Source organism: Schistocerca piceifrons, chromosome 2, assembly GCF_021461385.2.
Source record: "Schistocerca piceifrons isolate TAMUIC-IGC-003096 chromosome 2, iqSchPice1.1, whole genome shotgun sequence".
Taxonomy (NCBI): Eukaryota; Metazoa; Arthropoda; class Insecta; order Orthoptera; family Acrididae; genus Schistocerca; species Schistocerca piceifrons.
Window position 1 is genome coordinate 1080294372 of NC_060139.1, and position 22104 is coordinate 1080316475.

Here is a 22104-nt window from a genome sequence, read left to right on the forward strand (position 1 = left end):
ACCTCTCCAATGGCTCCATCCACACCTGTCTCAACATTTAACCCAACAACCACCAACAGTATTTGCATTTCAACAGCTGAAATTAGAAACATCCTATACAGGATTCTTCCCACCCCTCCTAAAGCGGTGATCCATTGCCCACCCAACCTCCACAAAGTCCTAGTCTATCCCCATACCACTCCATATCCCAACCCCTTGTCACAGGGATCATCTCCCCACCAAAGACCCAGCAGCAAGACCTGCCCAATCCCTCCATCCAACACTTTCTACTCTAGTCCTGTCACAAGGTTATCCAATATCACCAGAGGTTGGGCCACCTGTGAAAGCAGCCATGGTATACTCCAGTTCTGCTGCAATCATTGTTCAGCCTTTTATGTTGGTATGACTCCCCACCAGCTGCACACAAGACTGAATGCCCACCATCAAACAGTCGCCAAGAGCAATGTGCACCACCCTTTGGCACATCATGCAGCTGCTCATACATTTTTTCAATGGCTACTTCACAATCTGAGTCATCTGGATCCTCCTCTACACCAGCAGCTTTTCTGAACTGCACAGATAGGAGTTACTGTTGCAATACATTCTCCACTCCCAAAATCCACCTGGCCTCAACCTATGATAACCTACTTCCTCACATCCTGCATCCAACCATTCTTGCCTCCCTTTGTCCTGTTACCTTCTTACCATTCACCTCCCATCACCCTCATTGTCCGCTGCTCTCTGCCAGTACATCCACCTGTGTCTTTTTCTATTCTGCTCATCTCCTTTCTGCTCCCCGTTCTTCCACCTCCTCTCCATTACCCACAGCCTCCTGGCACTGTGCTTGTCAGCACTATCCTGTCACCCTTAATCCCCACATGCTTCACCAGGCAGCACTGATTCTTGTTCCTCAATCTGCTGTTCTTCTCCTTTCCCTGAACAACCCTTCTCTGGATTGTTGCTGCCGTTCAATGCATTTCTGTTTCAATCTGGCAGGGAGTAGCACTATGTGTGTGTGAGGTGGGCTTGCTTGTGTCAGTGTGTGTGTGTGTATTTCCTCTTTTCTGAAGAAGGATTTGGCTGAAAACTTATATGTAACCATCTTTCTATTTTGCCTGTCTGCAACTCAGAAGTGTTATCTTTACAGTGAGTAGCATTCTACCCTTTTCATAATATTGTTGATATTCCAGTCTGGGTTTTCCATTGTTTTATTGCATGTACAACATTTTAAAACAGTCAAAAATACAAAATCCTCTATTTCATGAGTGCATCTTTCAGAAAATGTTTGAATGTTCCTCTAATCTTCGCATCACAGCATCCCATACAATGTTTGATCTTGTTGTCAGAAGCAGTAATGAAGTGCTGCTTGCTGATTCACAGTCTTGCTTCAGTATCTGTACATTGTACACTGTCAGTTCTTTTCAGCGTGTAGCTTTAAATCTGAGAAACAAGGTTCTAAATTTTTTTTTCTCTTTCTGTATTGGAGGTGTGGTTATTAACTTCCTTGTCTTTTGGTACTCTTTGCATAGCATGCAACAAAAAAACTCCACTATTTCAGTGATATGACTGACTAAATGATCAGCTCTGTTAAGAATATCCATTCTTCTCATGTATGCTGCAGCTACTCTGTCTATGAGTCATTACATAGACACTGTGGTGTGTGTTGCTTGCCATCAGCATCATAATATATACTCAACACTACAAATGTCTCTACCTGGCACCCAGATAACATTACCTATTTGTCTTAGTGATAAGTACATACTTAACTTTCCTTTTATTTTCATATTATTTCCTTATCTACCAAAGTGCAACAGACAAATTGCTTTGCACAGGTTCTATCAAGTCAGTGTTTCTTCTGCAATTCATTTGCCAAAACAATAATTCTATGTAACATATCTGTGTGAATATGAATAAGTTTTGGAGTGACAATCACATTCACAGTCAACCGCAAAACTGTAAGCAATGCCTTTACATTCATTTCTTCAATCATTCCACACACAATGGTCAGCATTTTGTCCAATTTTTTGCAACTAAGAACCACATGCAAAACATGGAAATTTGTTTAGTATGTCAATATTATCACTATTTCATGCAACTTTCACCGGTGTGCCAGCACTTCACTGCATTTACTACGCAAGTCAACATTTTTGGAGAAAATCACTACCCCCTAATTCATTCTGGTATTCACTTCATCTAGATCATTTATTTCACCATTTCACTCTTGACTTCTACTGAGAAGTTTCTTAACTTGACTGCCATTATGATAAGTATGTATTAACATAAATGTTTTGTCCATTGACAGCAGCTCTCCATTCACTGTAGAGTAGCAATAAAGTGAACTGATTTGTGTTAGAACTTCTGAACAATCTAAGAGTTCCCTAGGGAAAAAAATCATTAACTTTAGAAAGGTGTCAAATTTTTCTGTGCATCAGCCTCCTTATTATGTTAACTTTAATTGTGATTTTTCTTTCTTTCTGCACAAAAATGTGATAGTCTTTCCTTTTTATTACAATGGGCAGATAGGTAAGCAAAATATGAAATACTGGAAAAGACTTCACATTCATATAAAATTAATATTGAACAAAGTAGGCTAAATAAATGTGTCCAAAAAATTGAAATGGTACAAAAGTGAGCTTCACTTTAAACCACAAAGCGCAGTGACTGACTAAGTATACTTTAAGTAAACTTATTACATAATTAAGTTTAGGATAAATCACAGAACTTTATGGACACTGTCAAATGACTGCAGCAACCCTACAGACTGTGCTTTTACACTTACCTCCTAATGGTGGGCCAAGAAGATTTCCAATTCCTTCACAAAGCAGCATCAGTCCATACGCCGTTGTGAAACGATCAAGAGGTATTAGCTGCACTAAAATGGCTGGAGTAAATGAAAATGAAGATGCAAAAAATAAACCAAATAGAGCTGAAAGTAATGCCAACATCCAGTATGAAGTAATGACTAGTGGCATTAATCCAGTTGCCACACCACACATCACTAAGCACAAAGCATATGACTTGGTTACATTCACCCAGGGTTTGTCACCAGCCCATCCAAGAGCAATCTGAAAAAGGCAAGCATCAGAGAAATTTATGTACAGAAGGCCACATTAACAGTAACAAAACTTCTACTCCTAATTTTAAAAGTTTTAACAGACAGCACTTATAGTAGGTAATTTCCATTCAAAATGCTTTCGACCCATTTCAGTAAATTACTTCCACAAAACAATAATCAATTCTGGAAATCAACAAACTTACTCTAGCTACTTCAGAACCACATTATTTAGCCATTATCATACTTTAATTCAAAGTGGATATTCATAGGGGAAGGGGAGATGGGAGTGAAGGGGCAGGAGGGAGACAGGGAGGAAGATATGGGGAGGAGGCAGACAGACAACTGGACATTCCACTCTTTGAGCTACAATGACTTGTCCACTCACAGCCCAAAACTCTCAGTCAACTGGTATGCAAAGCTCTATGAAATTTACAAATATATTTAAATAATTTAGGTGTAAAAGCGACAACATATCCTATGGTAGAAGCACTGAGTTGCTGACAGGAGCTGAACAGGCGGTTTTCCTTTTAATGGCACCTAGAGTTCAAAGGGTAGCCAATTCATTCTTTTTATGTGGTTGTTGATGTTTCCACACTTCTATTGTTCAATGAGTTGAGTTGCCTCCTTTACTCCTAAATTATTTACATGTTGATAGAACTTTTCTTACCATAAACACATTTATTTTACTTTCAAGTGACGTACCATTCCAATGCAGTTAGTGAGGCCAATAATACTGAGCAGAAGTGATGCTTCATTTTCAGTGTATCCATAGAGCATCATGTAATCAGCCAAATAGAAGTACGGGACGATAAACCATGTAAAAAGCAGGATAGTTGAAAGTGATGTAAATAGGAAATGCAGTTCCAAGAACATTGAGAAGTCCACAATGTCCCTCAAAAGGTCCAGTATATCAGAATACCATTTCTGTAAAACATAAAACAAATATGGATTATGGCAGATGGTAGAGTAACATCAAATTTATTTATATGTAACTATTGATAAAAGTTGAATGGTGACAAATGTTTCAAGTTTTCAGAAAATTCTCTTTCAATCTGAAAAGCCTTAAATGTTAACTGTAGCTCTAAGCGATCCACTTTGATTTATCTTTACTAATTTCTAAAGATTTTCACTGTACAGACCACAGATACAACACACATCTCAATTCATATTTTGCTGAGGAACTAAAACCTACATCATCATAGACAAATTATATGCTCCTCTGTTTCCAGTTTGACAGGTAAGTACCGTTCAAGTTTGACTGCAGAAACCAAACCTCTGAAATATCTAAAAAATAAATTAATGTTTTTTATTTCCACAATTCAGTATTTGTTTCTCTCAGCCAATTTCAGAATACTATAGAGTTACAAATGTTTTCTTACGATGTTAAATACTAGACACAGTATGGTGGGCTCTGGATTTAGCGTAACATAAAAATTCTTCTAGTATTCAGTTATACAAAAACTCGATCCAAGAAATAACAATTTCAGGAGGGTAAAAGTGTCTGTTTATTAGCGTAGTAAGAACTCAGTCTCCAATGTTCACACTACTGGGTGGTGCTGATCTACAGATACAAATGCCCATCTACACACAAAATTGCATTTACTGACAGTCCGCATGAGGTGTGAGAGCCACACTATAAATAATGTTTCTCTACCATTTTGTTGTATTTGAAGACAACTAATGCATTAATGCACGCACTACAAAATCATGTGACACCCACGCAAACAGTAAGAACCAGCAAAGCATAGTAAGGATGCACTTGGTTACCTAACATGTTTGTGTGCACACATGCACGCACATATACAAGTAAGAATGGCCATGGTGTGTTTCAGAGCTTCCGTCAACAAAAACAACCACCAGTGTATATACACTTGACAGAGATGTACCATCAATTAAAAGATGCAACTGAAGATGCATGGAATGTTGCAAAGAATAGCAGGTGCCAGCAGTAATCCAGATGTAAAATTCAGCACCTGTGCCAACTGAGGTTTGAGATGACTAGACAGAAACCAATTACAGGTAGTGCCATATCTCTGGAATGTCATGCCCATACATTCAGTGTGTCTCTCCTATTAAACACTCACCCAATGTGGCAGTTACATGCTTACAAGCTGCCACCATAAATGACGGAGGGCTCTATTGTGTTCGTCCAAATACTCCAATATGTTTATAAATCCAAGTTTTCCAACATTTTATCACCATAATGTGGAAAATTGGCTGTTTCAGTCCACAGAATAACCAAGGGAAGCAAGACCAGTTAAGAAATTTTGAGTGTTTGCATGAACTGTAGCAACAATTAAATGAGAGCTATCTGATTTGATATCATCCCATTACTATTAGTGTCATATCTCTTCTTATAAATATTCCAGTCTCGTGCTACTGTATGTCCACTAGGGTGGACTTCATTTTTCAGGCAAAATTTTAGTTCTATCAAGAAACTGCACTGTGACCACAACAGATGTGTAGTCCAAAAATGTTCCGTCTGAAAGTCTTTTTCAAACAACTTAATTGTCTATGAACTTCCAGCAAGCTGGAGTAGCTGTGGATCAGCAACTTCTGTTAACCGGTACAGCAAAAAACGAGTTCACTCTGTCTATTTCTGGGCTGGGACCCATTTTCATATCATTGTAACGTAGTTAAAAATGGTATTTCCGAAAATGCAAAAACATGTTACAAATGTGCAAATGAATGGTAACTTTTTTTTCACATTTTTTGACATGTTTCTGCATATTCGGAAGTACCATTTTTGACTATCTTGCAATGATTTGAAAATGGATCCCAGTCTGAAACCAGTCCTCAAGTGAATAAAGAAAATTAAATATCTCCGCTAAAGGGAATATGTTTAATGTGAGTGCCCCTCTCCCCCTCCCCCCCTACACACACACACACACACACACACACACACACACACACACACCAATGGGTGGGGGAGAGGGGGAGGGGGAGTCCTGGGGCAGGAGGCTAACAGATTCAGGGCAGGAGGATTATTCATGACAGAATATTCTGGAAGGACATGTACCTATTCATAGTTCAGAGAAGCTGGCATTAGGGCAAAGGACATAGATGGCACACGTTGTGATGCTGCAACTGAAACCTAGCATGTTGTGCTCAGCAGCCTGTGGCCAACTATTATCTTGGTCACATTTGACAGAAGCAATTTATTCTGATGGACAGAAACTGCACCAGAGTTGGTATGTGACAACACCGCTTTCATATATGGCCAGGCCCTTGATGGGATAAGATAAACCTTTGACAGGACTGGAGCAGAATGTGCTCATTTGGTGAACTGGACATCTTTCACATGGGTCTTCCACAGGAATATTGAACTGTATCACCCATATAGCATGGGGCTGGGAGTGAGTGTGGCATATGGACACACGTTGGGAGGGCAAAGCCACACCACTTTGGAAGGAGTGGGAAGGGTTGTAGGTAGGACATTCCTAATCTCTAAGCAACTGGTAAATAGTTAAACAATATGGTCCATTTGTTCTAGTCTGGAATGAAACAGAGTGATGATGGGGTGCTCCTTTGCAACTGATCCTTGGCGGTACACAGACAATTAAAGGGGGTGTGAAGATACATTGCAGGAAATTTATATGCAGACTAATTTTGGAGTATAGTACCTGTCTGTGAAGGCCTTAGCAATATTTTCAGTTTGTTGGGCAAGGGAATTTTTGCCAATGCAGATGTGGTGTCCACAGGTGGTCAGATTGTAAGCGAGTGAATTTTTGGTGTAAGTGATGGCAGCTATAAAAATGTAGGTACTGTTGGTTGAGTGAGTTTGATATGGACAGAGGTATGGATGTGTCCATCAGAGAGGGAGTCAATAGAGTCAATATCTAGGACTGTTGCACATTTGGCAGAGGCAGCACAGGTGAAGCAAATGAGAGAAAAGGTGTTGATAAACTTTCAGTAGCCAAGGTAGCACAAATTCATCTTTTATTTTTGACAATTTCAATGGATATCACTGTCATCTTCTGGCCTTCAAAAATTGTTTGTTATTAAAAGTATTCATTGCAAGATAGAGTCTCATGCCATGCTCTCATTACAGCAGTTAAAATACAGCACTTCATACATAGGCTTGTCAGGAATAAAACATTTGCAATTAAAAGGCTCCTTGTGCGCATGGCCATGTTCTTATACTTAACACTTGCAGACAACTGTTAATTCTCAATAATCACAATATACAGAAAGATGCATATTTGCCCTTCTGTTTAGATTTGTTTGACTTGTTCCACACACTGAGGATCCACCTTCGATGAGGTATATGATGAAACTATGTGGTTCTTTAGAAATAACAATTATCTATGAGCACTACTTACACAGACATGGCCATGGGCACAAGGTGCTTCCTAACAGTAAATGTTTTATTTTTGACAAACCTTTGTATGAAGCACTATATTTTTCCCCCCATAATGACATCACATGAGGCTTTAAGTCGCAATGAACACATTTAGTAATAAACATTTTCTGAAAAAGATGGAAGTTATACAAGTTGAAACCGAAATAAAGACAAATTTGTGTGTTCTTGTTACTGTTAAGTGTGCTACCGAGTAAAACAGATCATTCCTTCTATTCCTCAACACGAGAAAATTCATGTCAAAACATGCCAAGTCTAAAGGAACAAGGATAGGGTCTTGGGCCTAGGTTCAGATCATGAAGCTTTAGTGTTAACATTACCAAACTGCTTCACAAGCTATGGAACCAGGTTGTTAGAGGAACAGATTACAATTCACAAAATGTTATGAAAACAAGGGACAAATTTGTATTGCTTAAAACTAACAGTGGACCATTCCAAATATGGAATACCCTAAGGTTCTATGTTGGGACACTTTCCTTTGTTTATTTCTTTATAATGCAATACAATGTTCTCCAAACTCTTAAAAATACTGTATGCAAATAATACATTTATTATGACAAAAAAGCTAAGGCAGTCTTGAGGTACTTTGATGTATTACCAATAGAATGTTGCAGATTTTAATAAATGATATCTAAATTTGTACTACAAAGACTGCAATAATGGAGTTCAATATATATTTTTATCCATAGGAAATGATACTGCAAAAAAGAACTGAACAAAATTACTGGGAACCACAATCAAAGATAATCTGAACTGGGAAATAGCAACACAGACTCCTTTACCTGTAAAAAACCTAAAAACAAATTGCCAAAAATGTGGTCAACAAACATTGTAAAGATATGTATGCGTTAAAAACTGCTGTCATCCAATTTCACCCGTGCCATAGAAATCGGAGGTGTACACTTAACCTTTTTCCAAAATCAGGTGTGCTCACCAACCCAAGTGTATATATTTTAAAGTAATGTTCCTTGCAAAAACAATGCAACCAAGTTAGACTGTACCTGCACCAACATAATGAGACAAAAATAAGAACTCCATGTAAGTAGCCCAAGAATGGTGTTACATGAAGAAATGCACTTCATGTTGGGCTGAAGATCGCCAGTGCCTTTACCAAAAATTTCACACCCCTTCTTTTTATGAACTAGCTGGGGTACTCTGCTTCACTCAGGGAGTTGATAAGAGATTGTGTGGTAGTAGGAGTAAGAGGATACACTTAAAAAGCTTAATATAAAGAGATAAATTTTTACCCAAAACATATTGTAATTATTTACAATATTTGTTCACAAACATTTTTCATTTTGTTATCAGGAGTATGTATGTACAAATTTTTCGAATTTCTTACTCAAGAGCAAGATACGACCATGAGAGAAGCAGGAGTCTTTGAGGTTGATGCCACAACATTTCAAAGTTTGTCCTTGTGCTTTTGTCAGTTGTAAAACTGTAGGCTAATGTGACTGGAAATTGCAGTCTTTTAAATTGGAATGGCAGTTTAGTAGACATCAGTGGTATTCTGGGAATAAATATTATGTGTCCTTCGTAATTTCCAGTCACAAGTTCAGCTTCGATTATGTTATTTGATAGCTGTTTGACAATCATCCTTGTTCAATTACACAGTTTTGATAAGTTGAAACTTCCAAGTATCATTATTGGAGATATAAGTCGAAGGCAGTGTAATGGCATTCCTGGTATTTGCAAAGAGATTAGAAATTCTGTAGTAGGTAAGTTCACACTTTCTTCGATGTTTACCACTGTGTCAATCTTTTTGTACACTCTCTCTTCACTGGTATTTTTCTTTTGAATATTAAAGTTGATATAGTCGCCAATATTATTTTTAGTTGCCAAAATTGCCCTTTCAAATAGTCAGTCTGGATTGGCATAGTTGTTAACAATGTTCAGATAAATTTGGTAGACGAGTTCATTTTCAGCAGTGGCTATGTTGCAGAAATAACTGTCAAGTATTTAACAGTTGTCTTGTCCACAGGATATGTGCCTTCACCTGTTTGTTAAGGTTGTTGAGCAAAATGTGCTGTCATTTCATCTTTTGATAGTTAGAACTTTCATAATTTCTGTTAGTCAAACTATTTGAATGTGTCGCCAGAGATGTGATTTTTTTAAGCAAGCATTGGTCCCATCTGCTAGTGTTGACTTTGGGATAACTGGAAGTGTTTGTCTAAAATCTCCTGAGATTATGAGTAGAGCTACTCCCATCACTTCATTGTTTCCCCACAAATCATCATGTTCTGTCTATGGCTTCGAGCAATTTTTTATGTGCCATTATGCTTTCATCCCAGACAATAATTTCAGCTCACTTTAGAAGTTCACCCCAATCCAGGTGCTCTTGAGATTTTACATACTGGGAATTGTTATTTGGCTATATTCAACGGTAGTTGCAGGGCGGAATGGGCAGTTCATCGTTTTTCCATAAGTGTGGCTGCAATGTCGGATGATGCCGGTGATAGAGTGATTTGTTGTTTGGCTCGTATACCTGCCAGGAATAGATTTATTAGAAACATTTTCCTGGTGCCGTCTGGTGTGTACAAGTAAATAATTCCGCCAGTGCTGTTGTCAATCTGCTCCCTGATAACGCTGCAAATATCCTTTTGATTGTCACTGAGGAATGGTTTGTTGTGAGCAATGTACTGAAGTAGTTTGTTGATGATTTGGGTTTTTCCTTTGTTATTTCAAAGTTTACCCCACTATTAGCATCTTTTCGGGTGCTTGCATCCCAAGTTGTACTAAGAGCTGTTTGTTTATTGCTGAACATTTATCTTCTAGGCAGACGAATGTTTCATTGAAGACATCATCATCAAATTCAATGGTCAGTTCAGGATGAGCATGTCAGATTTGGTACATCCGAACAATGCTAAATGTTTCTATCTCCGGATGTTGCTACACAAAATACAGGGACCAACACGTTTCACACATCTCAAGACTGTTGATGGTTAGCTAAGCCAGACGTACAGAGAAGCATGCCAATGGTTAGGACTACTGCGAATTAACACTATATTGTCACGTAGAGGAAGGTGTAAGCAGATGAATGACAAACATTAACTTCACTTAACAAAGGTTTATTCAGCACTTGCACATACTAGGGTGTGGAGCGAACTGCTTCTGGCCAGAACATATACAGTACATATACAGCTACAGAACATTCCAGTAAAATGATTCTTGCCATTTGTGAATACTTCTCAAATGTACTCAAACCGAAGACAGAAATTAAAATGTCTCAGTTCAGGTGAGTTTTGAACTCACGACCCTACATGCAACAATCTAGAATCATAACCACTACACTACAGCGACTGCGCTACTCTGCTTCTTCTGTGACACTGCTCCCTCCTTAAGAGAACAGCGTCTTGGTGTTACATCCTCCTAGTCCAAGAACGAGTCATCGGTCCTGCATACTCCGACTTCCAATGACTGATGTTCGCCCTGGCGGTGATCATCTTAGTACTTCCCTTGCCACTACATTCTTCATTACCTTTCTGCTTGTTACCTGTGGCTGGAGCTTCAAATTTACCCTGGGTTGCAGGATCCTTATAGGGCTTCATTCGAAGGACATGGACTATATCTCGTCATCTTGTGTCGGGGTCGAAATCTTCAACTTGATAAGTAACATCAGGCAACTGTCTTACAACCTATAAGGTTCAAAGTAGCGCCTGAGGAGGTTCTCAGAGAGACCAACCTTCCGAATAGGAGTGAAGATCCAGACGAGGTCACCAAGCTGGTAGACAACAGAGCAGTGGCTTGCACCATACCTTCAGCAATCATTTTCTTGAGCCTGCGGTGTGTGGAGTCTAGCTAACTGCCAAGCTTCCTCAGTTCTGGTTGACACCTGGCCGATGTAGTCGTCCACGTCATCAGGATGTAACAGAAACACAGTTCCATTGTCGTCGTCACCTCCCACCCATGCACCAGGAAAAATGGCATAAATCCTGTGGAGTCTTGTTTGGTGGTGTTGTAGACAAACATCAGAAAAGGTAGCACCTCAGAAAAGGTAGCTCTGCTCAACAATGACGAACATCGATAGCATGTCGGCCAAGGTCTTATTAAGGCGTTCAGTACACCTGTTAGTTTGCGGATGTAAGGCAGACGTCATGTGATGAATAATGTTGCAGCAACGGTTTTTCTCTGTCACAAAATTCAATTGAAAAACTTTCCCTCTATCCGTAATTAACGACCTTGGGGCCCGTGTTTTAATGCAATGTCTTCTACGATGAATTGGGTTACCTCAAATGCTTCAGCTGTTTTTACAGCTTTTGCAATAGCATAGCACGTCGGTGCTTCAGTATTCTTGAGACTGAGGGAGACCATCCCTATCTTAGAAGTAATCTATTCTGACACACATTATGATTTAGAAAAATTATGCTCATCAGATAAGGTGCCAGATACTGTAACACAATTAAACAATGGAAAACTTCAGGTAGAAATATCAACAATGTGAGAAAAAACAGATTGCTACTTACTGTAAAGAAGACACATTAAGTTGCAGACAGGCACAATTAAAACGTGCTTACAGAAAGCTTTCGGCCACAGTCTTCATCAGTAAAAGAAAAACAGCGTTTATACACACAAGCAAGCCCACCTCATGCATACATGACCGCCAACTCCAGCACCTCTGAACGAGGTGCTGGAGTTGATGGTCACATGTGCATGAGGTGTGCTTGCCTGGAATGGTGTGTTTCTCTTTTACTGATGAAGGCTGTGGCCGAAAGCTTTAAACAAGTATCTTAATTGTGCCTTTCTGTAACTTAACATGTCTAAGCAAGTAGCAATCTGTTAAAAGCCACAATTTCTTAACTTTCATCTGTTACTGGAAGTTTATCATTCACGACAGATAAGATTTGTTTTGAAGGATGGGGAGTGAGACATAAGGGAAATGAGATGGAGAATGGGGTGGCAGAGGGGAGGAACAAACACAAAAGCCACACACATCCATTGGAAGAATGCTAAGGAAATTTAACTTATTCATGAACATAGCAGCTTGTTAAGCAGATCTTTGGTACTGCTCCTCAACCTGACCCCATTACAGGTAATATGAAGTGACAGAAGAGCCCAGAAAGACGACAACTTTCTGTTGCAGCATCGTTTAGTAAGAGTGAGAACATTGCACAGATGCTCATCCATCTCTAAAGGCAGACTCTACAAATGAGGCATGGTACATGGCAGAAAGGTTTGCTGTTAAATTCCTCAAAGTGTATGTTTGAAGAGGAAACTAAAACCATATTACTTTCTCACATGTATATCTCCCAAATGACTATGAGAGAAAAAAAAAAAAAAATCAGAGAACTCAAGCAAGCACATAAGGAGACTTACTGAAAGTCAACCCTCATCTATTATTTAGATCTGGAACTTGCTTAGACATGTTAAGTTACAGAAAGGTGATTTGGTGAATTTAGACTACATTACAGTTGTTTCTCTACATAACAAAAGAGGTGCAAGAACTGGCAACGTGCAAATACTTTTGGAAAGCTCCACACAAGAATATGGGACACAAGCACCTTACAGTCACCACAAAAATGCCTGCCTATCAAGCATGCATGCTGGGCACCCTCATGTATAGTGCTGATGCCTGGGCATCTTACACGAAACAAGAGCGTAAGCCCAACACCTTCCACCTGTGGTGCTTACAAAACATTCTAGGCCTAACATGGAAGGACTATGTGGCAAATGAGATGGTCCTGAATGCTGTGAATGTATCAAAAATCACCACCACTCTCAGGGGATGTTGCCTGTGGTGGTTAGGACATTTACGTTGTACAGACTACTCCTTTTTCCCGACGCACACAACTTAGTGTGGTAGCATGGCAGCACATGCTAAGAAACCCCTTGGAAGACCTATTTTGTGCTTTGAAGATCGCGGTAAGCATGATATGCATGTATTTAATATCAACTGTGACAAATGGGAGAAGCTAGCCAAAGACCTCAGTAGACAGAAGAAACTCGTCAAAGATGGTAGTAAGTTCCACGATAGGGTCTGGTTTGACAAACTGCTGCAAAACAAGTGTGTAGACAAGAAGCGGCCTCTGATGAACCATTTCTTCGGTGGGGTATACACTTGCCCCACCTGTGGGCACCAAGTAGGTTCTCGCATTGGACTCTCGAGTCGCCAAAGAAGGCAACTTCATGATGCTACTTCAATCTTCCGTTAGAAAGTATACCAGTGGTGGTGGTGGTGGTGGTGGTGGTGGTGGTGGTGGTATATGGGAGGGGATCAAACAGCAAGGTAATCACTCCCATGATCTAGGATGGCAGAAACCGAGGGACAAACACCACAAACAGCACAGTCCACTCAAGAGGAAAGGATAATATGCAAAACGAAGAGGGAAAAGGGATGTAAGGGTAGCAAGAAAATAAAAGAACAGGAGCGGTGTGGGTGGAAATGGGGAGAGCAGGGATGCCCCAGCCACGCTGTGTGTGGCACAGCACCAGCACCAGCACCACCACCCCTCAACTGTCCTGACACCACACCACACCAGGGGGAGAAAATACAAGAAAAAGGGGAGACAAAGCAGCATAACAGAACAGATAAAAATGTAGGGAAAAGTAGAGAGAACCCAGTGGGTGTGAAGGCAAGTCAGGGCCTCCTTAACTAACACCTACACTAACTGAGGGACTCAAATTCCAGGCGGAAATTCAAGAACTTATACCTGAGAGTACAAACCACTTTCACAAAGAAAACCAAGGACAGACATAACCATGTGAGGGTCGTCCTCTAGGGCCCGAGACAAGGTGGGAGAGCATATTTAGTGTGAAGGGCCAAAACGCAAGGCAGTCCAGTAAAATATGGACCACCACTAGCAGAGCCCTGCAACTACAAGGGTGGGGGGTAGGGGACTCATTGTGCAGTACCACCATGGGCCAACCTAGTATGGTCAATATAAAGACAGTAAAGGACGGTAAATTCCCGCTGGGAGAGGCAGAGGGAAGAACGCCACATTGTGGGAGCCTCCTAGGAGTAGGCCCACAACTGGGCAAGAAGGGATTTGATGTAAAGCCACAAATGTGGCCCCGGAAGGGTTTACAGATAACGGGGTTAGATGGCACCAACCCAGCAGATGATGAGCAAGTTCATTACCTGTTATACTTACATGGCCAGGAACCCAAAAAAAGTCAACCGAATAAGCAGCATCATTATGATCAGCCAGAAGCTCGTGGATGGCAGATACTAAGGAATGGCAGGGAAAGCACCAAGCAATAGCCTAAATGCCACTGATTGAATCTGTTCATAACAAAACTCATGTGAGGGACCACTGTTTAATAAAACAGAGGACCTGGGAGATGGACATTAATTCCGCTGTGACCACCCACACATGGCAGACATGCCAAAAAAGATATGAAGGCCTGTGCCACATGATTAGCAGATTCAGAGCAATCAATGTAAAAAACATGTCACCCTCAACTCCTGTGCCTGAGAGGTTAGCAGACAGCATTAACGAGCTGCTTCCTGGACTCAGGTAGGCGCGCCGGCCCCGAATTGACGCCCTGCAGATTAACGAAGAGGATTGGTGTGCCGGCCAGCCTGGATGTGGTTTTTATGCAGTTTTCCACATCCCCTAGGTGAATACCGGTCTGGTCCCCACATTCAGCCTCAGTTACACAACTCGCAGACATTTGACACACATTTGTACTATTTCACGATTTACACTAGACGCAGACAGTTGAGGTACACTGATTCCATCCCAGGGAGTATGGGGTGGCAGCAGGAAGACATCCGGCCACTCCTTCAAACTAACCATGTCAAATCTGATTGTAACAACACTGACCCTGCTGGAATTGTGGGACAAAGGCATATGCGAAAGAAGAAGAAACATCCTAAACTCCTGTAAGAACATTCAAAGCAAACAACGGAACAGCACTGGAGAGATGGAGGCTTTCGCTCCCCAGCAGAGATCCATCTGAATCTGTGGTGAGGAACTGATCATAGGGTTGTGGAGAGGGGGGGGGGGGGGGCGGGCGAGGAAGTGGTTTGGTAGGAAGAGAATGAGGGGATGAGGACTAGGAGGAGAGATGGAAATCAAGGTGGAAAGAAGGGAGATGGAGCCCAACCCATAAACCCGCTCAAGGACAGGCAGTAGGTGGTTGACAGCTCAAAGCTGCAAAAGAATAGGAAAGGTGAGCAGCAGAAGAGCGGATAGTGAGGGCACAGGAAACTAGGAGCTGGGACTGCCAAATCTAAAGTGGAGGGATCCCAGAGTCCCCCAGAAGAATATAGACAGGACTAGTGTGAAATGCACTGGTAGCTAAATGGACACCATGATGGTGAACTGGGTCCAAGAGGAGCAGCATGGAAGAGGTAGCTGATCCATAAACTTGACAGCGACAGCCCAGGTGAGACAGAATTAATGCCCGGTAATGACGGAGAAGGATAGAATGATCCACATCCCAAGAGGAAGCTAAGGGCACTGAATTTACACAGCCAATCTTCGGATAACAGATATGGGGCAACCAAGTAAGCTTGTTGTCAAAAAGAAGAACCAAGAAAAAGAACTGGGGGACCAAGGTCAGGTGTTGGGCATCGAGGTAGAGCTCCAAATAGCTCCAAATCAGGGTAGACTGTAGTACAGCAGCAAAAATGCACCACCCTCGACTTAAGGGGAGAGAACTGAAAACCATGCAAAAAGTGTCGACATGGAAGCATTTTCGATGGCATCCTGGAGATGTCGTCCTGCAGGGGCCACCAAGTGGGAGCTAGCCCAAATACACACATCATTCCCAATTGAGAGGGAAAATTGCCTCTGAGCCTAATACAGTTAAACATCTGGAGGGGATATTGGTATTGTGAATGATTGAGGTGTTGAAATTTGTTATGGATAGAATCAGAGCCAGGAGCTGAATCGCTGGAAGAAGAGAGGGCCAGAAGAAACTCCTACTCAGTAAGAGGTTCACTGTAGGATCCCACCTGACATGGGTGAAACATAAGCAGGTAGGTTCAGCTCACTGTTTCTGGGGGGTGGAAGGCAGCTGGATAGGGGCCTGAAGCTGGTGCCACCAGGTGTTCTGCAACATCTGGTGGATCTGTACAAATGCCAACTGGAGGCAAGGCCTGAAACGGAAGGCCGCCGCTGACAACTTTGGAGGAAGTGGAGTGAAACCCACACCCGAGGAAGGGACACAAGAAACTAGAGAGGAGACAAAGCATTGTCAACACAACCATTTGCCATGTTTGATTAAGTTAACAGGCTTTGGCGTGAAGATGTTAAATGGTAATAAGACCGGCAGAGAACAGGTGCCGCTTCAGATGTTATTAGGCACGATGACAACAATCACAGGTAGCAGTGGCAATGGCCATGCTCCATCACGGAACTGGCAGATGGCGAAAGGGGCCCATCAAGTGGGCAATGGCAAGGCTGGCAGTGCGGATTATTTTAGCACACCGATCACTGATGACTTCCCAATCTGACAAAGAAGGTGGAAACATGACCTGGGAGGTATATAGAGGCCAATCAACATGATGGAAAGCCCAGCGGGTTAACCTTGTCTGCAAGAGGCAGGAAGGGAACATGAGAAATCAACAGGAAGTGGTCACTATCACAGAGGGCATGGTGTGGCGACTAGTGTACAGAAGGAAGGAAGGTGAGGGGAAGAGAGTGAAAGATCAGTAGCAGAAAAAGTGCCATATGCAGCATTAAAATGAGTAGGGGGACTATCACTAAGAAGGAACAGGTCATAGGCTGCAAGAAATTGATCAATGAAGAGCCCCCAACTAGATGAAGAGGCACTGCCCTACAAAAGGTGATAGGCATTAAACTCTCCAAGGAGTAGGAAGGGAAGTGGGAGTCGCTGAAGGGGGCAGTTAGGGGAGCAGATGTAGGGGGGAGACAGAGTCTGCTAACTGTGACGGCAGAGTCTATGTAGACACAAACTAGCAATTGCTTCCAATGGGGTATGAAGTGGGATCTGTGTACTAATAATATCCGTAGGGACCAAGGTGCAGACATCACTGGAAGTGCTAGAAGGGTGACCCAGTTCCGACAAAGCACAGAAATCACGATGGGTCTGTGAGTAAGCATCAGTGAAATGACATTCCTGGAGAAAGACAAGCTATTGAGTAAAAGGCAATACAGGATTGCAACACTGGGAGCTGATGGTAGTATCCGTTACAGTTCCACTGAATGACAATGGAGCAGATACCCGAATGGCAGGCGAAAGGGATGGAGCCAGTCACACTGCTGGGTCACCATCCATTACCAAAGACAACACGGTGATATCCATAAATGTCAGACTAAGGTTGTGAGGGGGGAGACGGCACCTCCAGGGGCACTGGGGCTTGTCCAGGGACTTACGTTTTTCTTCCTCCTCTTTCATATGTTGAGGAGGGTGGGGCACGTTGGGGGAGCAGGTTTCTGCACAATCCAGAACCTAAAGAGGGGAAGCGACTGTGGGGCACACAGACTGTGTGTTCCCTGGCTGCAGTGTGCTAGCAGGCTTCCAGCCTGAGAGACACTGGGAGGGGAGAGGGGACCCAGGAGGGGGACCCATCACTGGCGGGCACTGAAGGAGGGGGGCACATCTATAGCCAGGGAGGGGGAGCGCCACCCTGAAGGGAAGGCATGGGAATCGCAGGAGGAGAGGAGAGGGTGAGGGGAGTGTTATAAGGAAGAGGGAGGAGTGGGAAAGGACATAACCAGAGGCAAAAGTAGAAGTCATCACCAAGGTTGAAGTCGCTCAAATTTCTGATGAGCCTCAATGTAAGATAAATGATCCAGGGACTTATACTCTTGCATCTTCTTTTCTTTCTTATAAGCCGGGCAATACGATGAGCACAGATGGTCAGGACAACTTAAAAACACTGGTGACCTAACACAGGGGCTCCCCAAATGGAGTGGGTGTCCACTGTCACCACATAAGGATTCCGCCATACAGCAGGAAAACACTGGTGTGAAATGCAAGCACCGAAAGCAACTAATGGGTGTTTGGAAATACGGCTTCACATCACATTGATACATCTTGACCTTCTCTGGGAGGGTATCTCCCTTGGAAGCGAGAATAAAGGTGTCAGTATCAGTGTGGTTGTCCTTACGACCTTTCAGCAAATGCTGAACATAATGAACGCCCCGTCGTTCCAGATTGGCCCCTAGTTCCTCCTCATTTTGAAGGCAGTCCATAAGGAAAATGACTCCCTGGATCACATTCGAAGACTAGTGAATTGTAATGAACACCATAATGTCGCCAAGATGATCAAAAGCACGAAGAGCTGCAGATTTGGCAGCAGTAGTTTTGATCAACAGGGAACTGAACCACATCCTACTGAGAGACTTCTCTTCGCCAAACTTGTCTTAGATATTTTGAACAAAATATAACGAGCTTGTGGTGGGGTGTCCCCATCCTTCCTAGTACAGACAAGATACTGGGGAAAGGTTTCACCCCAAGCCTGCAAGTCTGGCCATCCTCCCAGGAAGTAGCCAGGAAAGTGAAGGGCACATGAGAATGCCACATTTTTTGGAGCTTTGTATGCTTACTGCAAAAATCGTCCGCCCTGATACCACCAACTCCATTCAGGGGCTCTCCCCATGGGCACAACCCAGCCACCGCAAGGGCCATCTGGCACAGCAGCCATTTCCCGAGTTCCCTTGCTCCGCAATGACAAGTACCCATTCCTAGCCACACATGTGGGTGGGGGGGATGGGGGGCAACAGCTCAGGTATCAGAAGTGTGATTCCTGTGTTGTCAAGAGGCTCAGCCAGATGGGTGCCTAACAACCTCTACACGTGCTGGTGACCTAGCAGGTGGAGAGGGGCTATGGCAGGGAGGGAAGGAGGGAGGGAGCGACACCAGAGAGGGAGTTCTTCCCCAAATAGCTCACACTACAGACAAAAAAATTTAGAAATGGAGATCAAACCCCACAGGGGACCAGAAACATCAAAAAGGAAGGAAGGAAGAGGAAGCCAGGTGGATAGCTAGGTCAACATAAGCAAGAACACCGAGAGAGTAGGAGGAGGGGGCAGCGGGAAGGAGTGAGGATGGGAAGGGAGGGGCACAGGGAAGAAAAAGTAGCCCAGGAAGGAAGACTGAGCTACAATAGCTTGGGGACCCATGCACAAATTCATGAAAGAACCAGGAGGAGGGCAGCAGCAACAACTACAAAAAGCTACATCCCTATGGAAGCATTCTAACCAATAGCATACAATATTACAATATCAGTACAAAACACTCACCTCCTCTGTTTCCTTTGCTATGGTGGTCATAGAGTTACGATAGATATCAGGGCAGGATGACGCTCTCAACCGATACTTGTGTATTTTCAACATAGCGCCTCTGTACATTACAGAATTCCTGCAACAATCAACGAGGAAAATGAGAATTTCATTGTTGCACAACTAATTTAATTTCTCAAATATTCATTTATATGCTCAAACCAATAAAAATAATTAACTTTTATTTAGCAGTATCTCAAATTATCATTTCCAAATCTCCTATCACTTAAGTCACCTTATAAATTGAAATTTACAAAGAAAAGGAAATCATGCCACTATGTAAACAATGCTCCCATTTGATCTGTCTTTAAAAATGACCTGTATGAGTAGCACTGTTTGCAAAATGGTATGCCCCAAATCTTCCTATCATTTACAATGTGAAGAGAGAAAGAAGAGAGCTACTGCCACTACTGGAAGTGTTTTATTTCCTGGCTTGGCACTTGCAAGTAAGGAGGGGAGGGTGTGGGTACCTCTGCATGGCACTAGCCATTATGGAGGGCAAAGTGCATGTGATATGTGGAGTGTTACTGCCTTGTTATCAGCACTGTGGACATCTATAAGAAATTTCACTTCAAGGCTTTATTAAAAATGGTAGTTAATATTAATTCCTTCGCAGCTCTGGCCTTTAATTTCTGCTAAGTGTTTTGTACACTACTGTGACATCATATGCCTGACTTTTTGAACTTTCCTCTGAAGCTAGACCAAAGTCATTGTGGAGGCGACACCAAGATGTTTGATTAAGCTTCGAAAACATTACAAGATAGACCATTCACTTGTTAGCATTCTACTCCATTTCATTAAGTCTCCAACTAAGTTCCTATTCATTCCAAGCAAACTACTGCCATATTTCAGCAGCAAACTGCATCTTTTCTGTCCACGGCAAGATGAGCCCCAAAACCCGATGGTCTTAAATTTCATCAATTGACTCTTCTAAATACAAATTAAATATCAGTGGTAACACTGAAACCCTGCCTCATACTTTTACTGATTCTGGTCTCTTATCATTCCATCAGTGCTAATTAATCCAATCTCCTTCACATAAGGAGATGGGAGTATACTTACAGCCTTACAGTAGATACCCCACTGCCTACGAATGGAAGATACTTTACTTTGTTCAATATAATTGCCTTCTCTAAACCAATTATGTACTGTACATTTTCTTGTTTTTCCTAAGTCCGTTCTGTCACTACGCCCAGTATTTTTGTATCTCCTACTTCTCATGGAACTACACTGCAGCTCTCCATACAATCATTTTTGCATCCATTCATTGGATAGAATTGTGTTTGAGAATTAACACTTGTTATATGCACTAGACATATTATGTGGTAGGTATCTATCCACTTAGGTATCTATCCACTTAAGCTTTCTTTGAAAGTGTAAAAGTTACATTCTTTTCAGAATCACATGTCAGTTATTCTGTTTACACACACACACACACACACACACACACACACACACACACACACCTGTGTCAGCTGGACGCACAACGCCACAACTGCAGACTGACATGTGGAACAAGTTGAGGTGGGGGTTGTGTCGGGTGGGGTGGACAGAGGGAAAAGGTGGAAGGGAGTGAGAGGGTAATGCAACAGGGACATGTGGCAAGTGCAAGGGCAAAGCCTGTGATGTACTGATGTTGAGGCCACTGGGAAGGGGTGCACAATGAAGGAGACCAGGAGATGTGGACTGGGAGGGGATGATGGGACAGAGGAAGGGGAAACTAATGGATGCAGGTTGTGGGGACCTGAGACAGAGGCCTGAAGGGTTGTGACAGTGAAGGATATACTGCAGTAATAAATCACATCTGTGTAGTTCATTAAAGCTTGTTGTGGTGGAGAGAAGAATCCAGGTGACCTGGGCTACGAAGCAACCACTTAAGTCTAGCATGTTATGATCAAGCTGTATGTTGTGCAGTCATGTAGCAACTTTGTTCTTGGCCTGTTCGGCAGTTTACCATTCATCCTAGTCAACACCTGTTTGGTTGTGATACCAACATGAAAAGCTGTGCAGAGATTTCCAAGAGTTGCTATATGACATGGCTGCTTTCACATGTGTCCTGACCTCCAATAGGACAGGATAAGACTGTTACAGAACTGGAGCACGTAGTTTTGGGTGCCTGAACTGGACAGGTCTTGCACCTGGGTCTTCAACAGAGATCTGATCCCTGTGGCAAAGGGTTGGGTGCAGAAGTGGCATAGAGATGGACTAGGATGTTGTGCATGTTGGGTAGGTAACAAAACACCACTTTAGGAGAAGTGGGAAGGATCTTGGGAAGATAGGGTTCAGTAGTTCCAGCCGAGGGTCATACAGTGTGACGATGATGTGCGAGAATATGGCATGAGAAATCTGTTTGCCGAGTGGGTTTATGGGGTAGTGCTTGTCTGTGAACACCCTCTTGAGGCCTTCGGTGTACTGGACAAGGGAGTTCTTGTCACTGCAAATACACTGTCCATGAAAGGGATTTTTTTCATATGGCAGCTGTCAAGATGCAGGAACTGTTGGTGCTTGGCAGGTTT

At 42.5% G+C, this 22104-nt stretch overlaps 1 protein-coding gene across 3 annotated transcripts in view; it reads right to left on the reverse strand.

The window, feature by feature from the left end:
• Window positions 1-22104, reverse strand: part of LOC124775103 — a 227946-nt gene that overhangs the window by 36082 nt on the left and 169760 nt on the right. For all 3 annotated transcript variants that reach the window (XM_047249926.1, XM_047249925.1, XM_047249927.1), the window contains exons 5-7: window positions 19550-19667; window positions 3737-3958; window positions 2759-3044 (exon numbers count right to left, since the gene is read on the reverse strand). In XM_047249926.1, the coding sequence (XP_047105882.1) occupies window positions 2759-3044; window positions 3737-3958; window positions 19550-19667 (626 nt within the window). The remainder of the gene's footprint in view (window positions 1-2758; window positions 3045-3736; window positions 3959-19549; window positions 19668-22104) is intronic.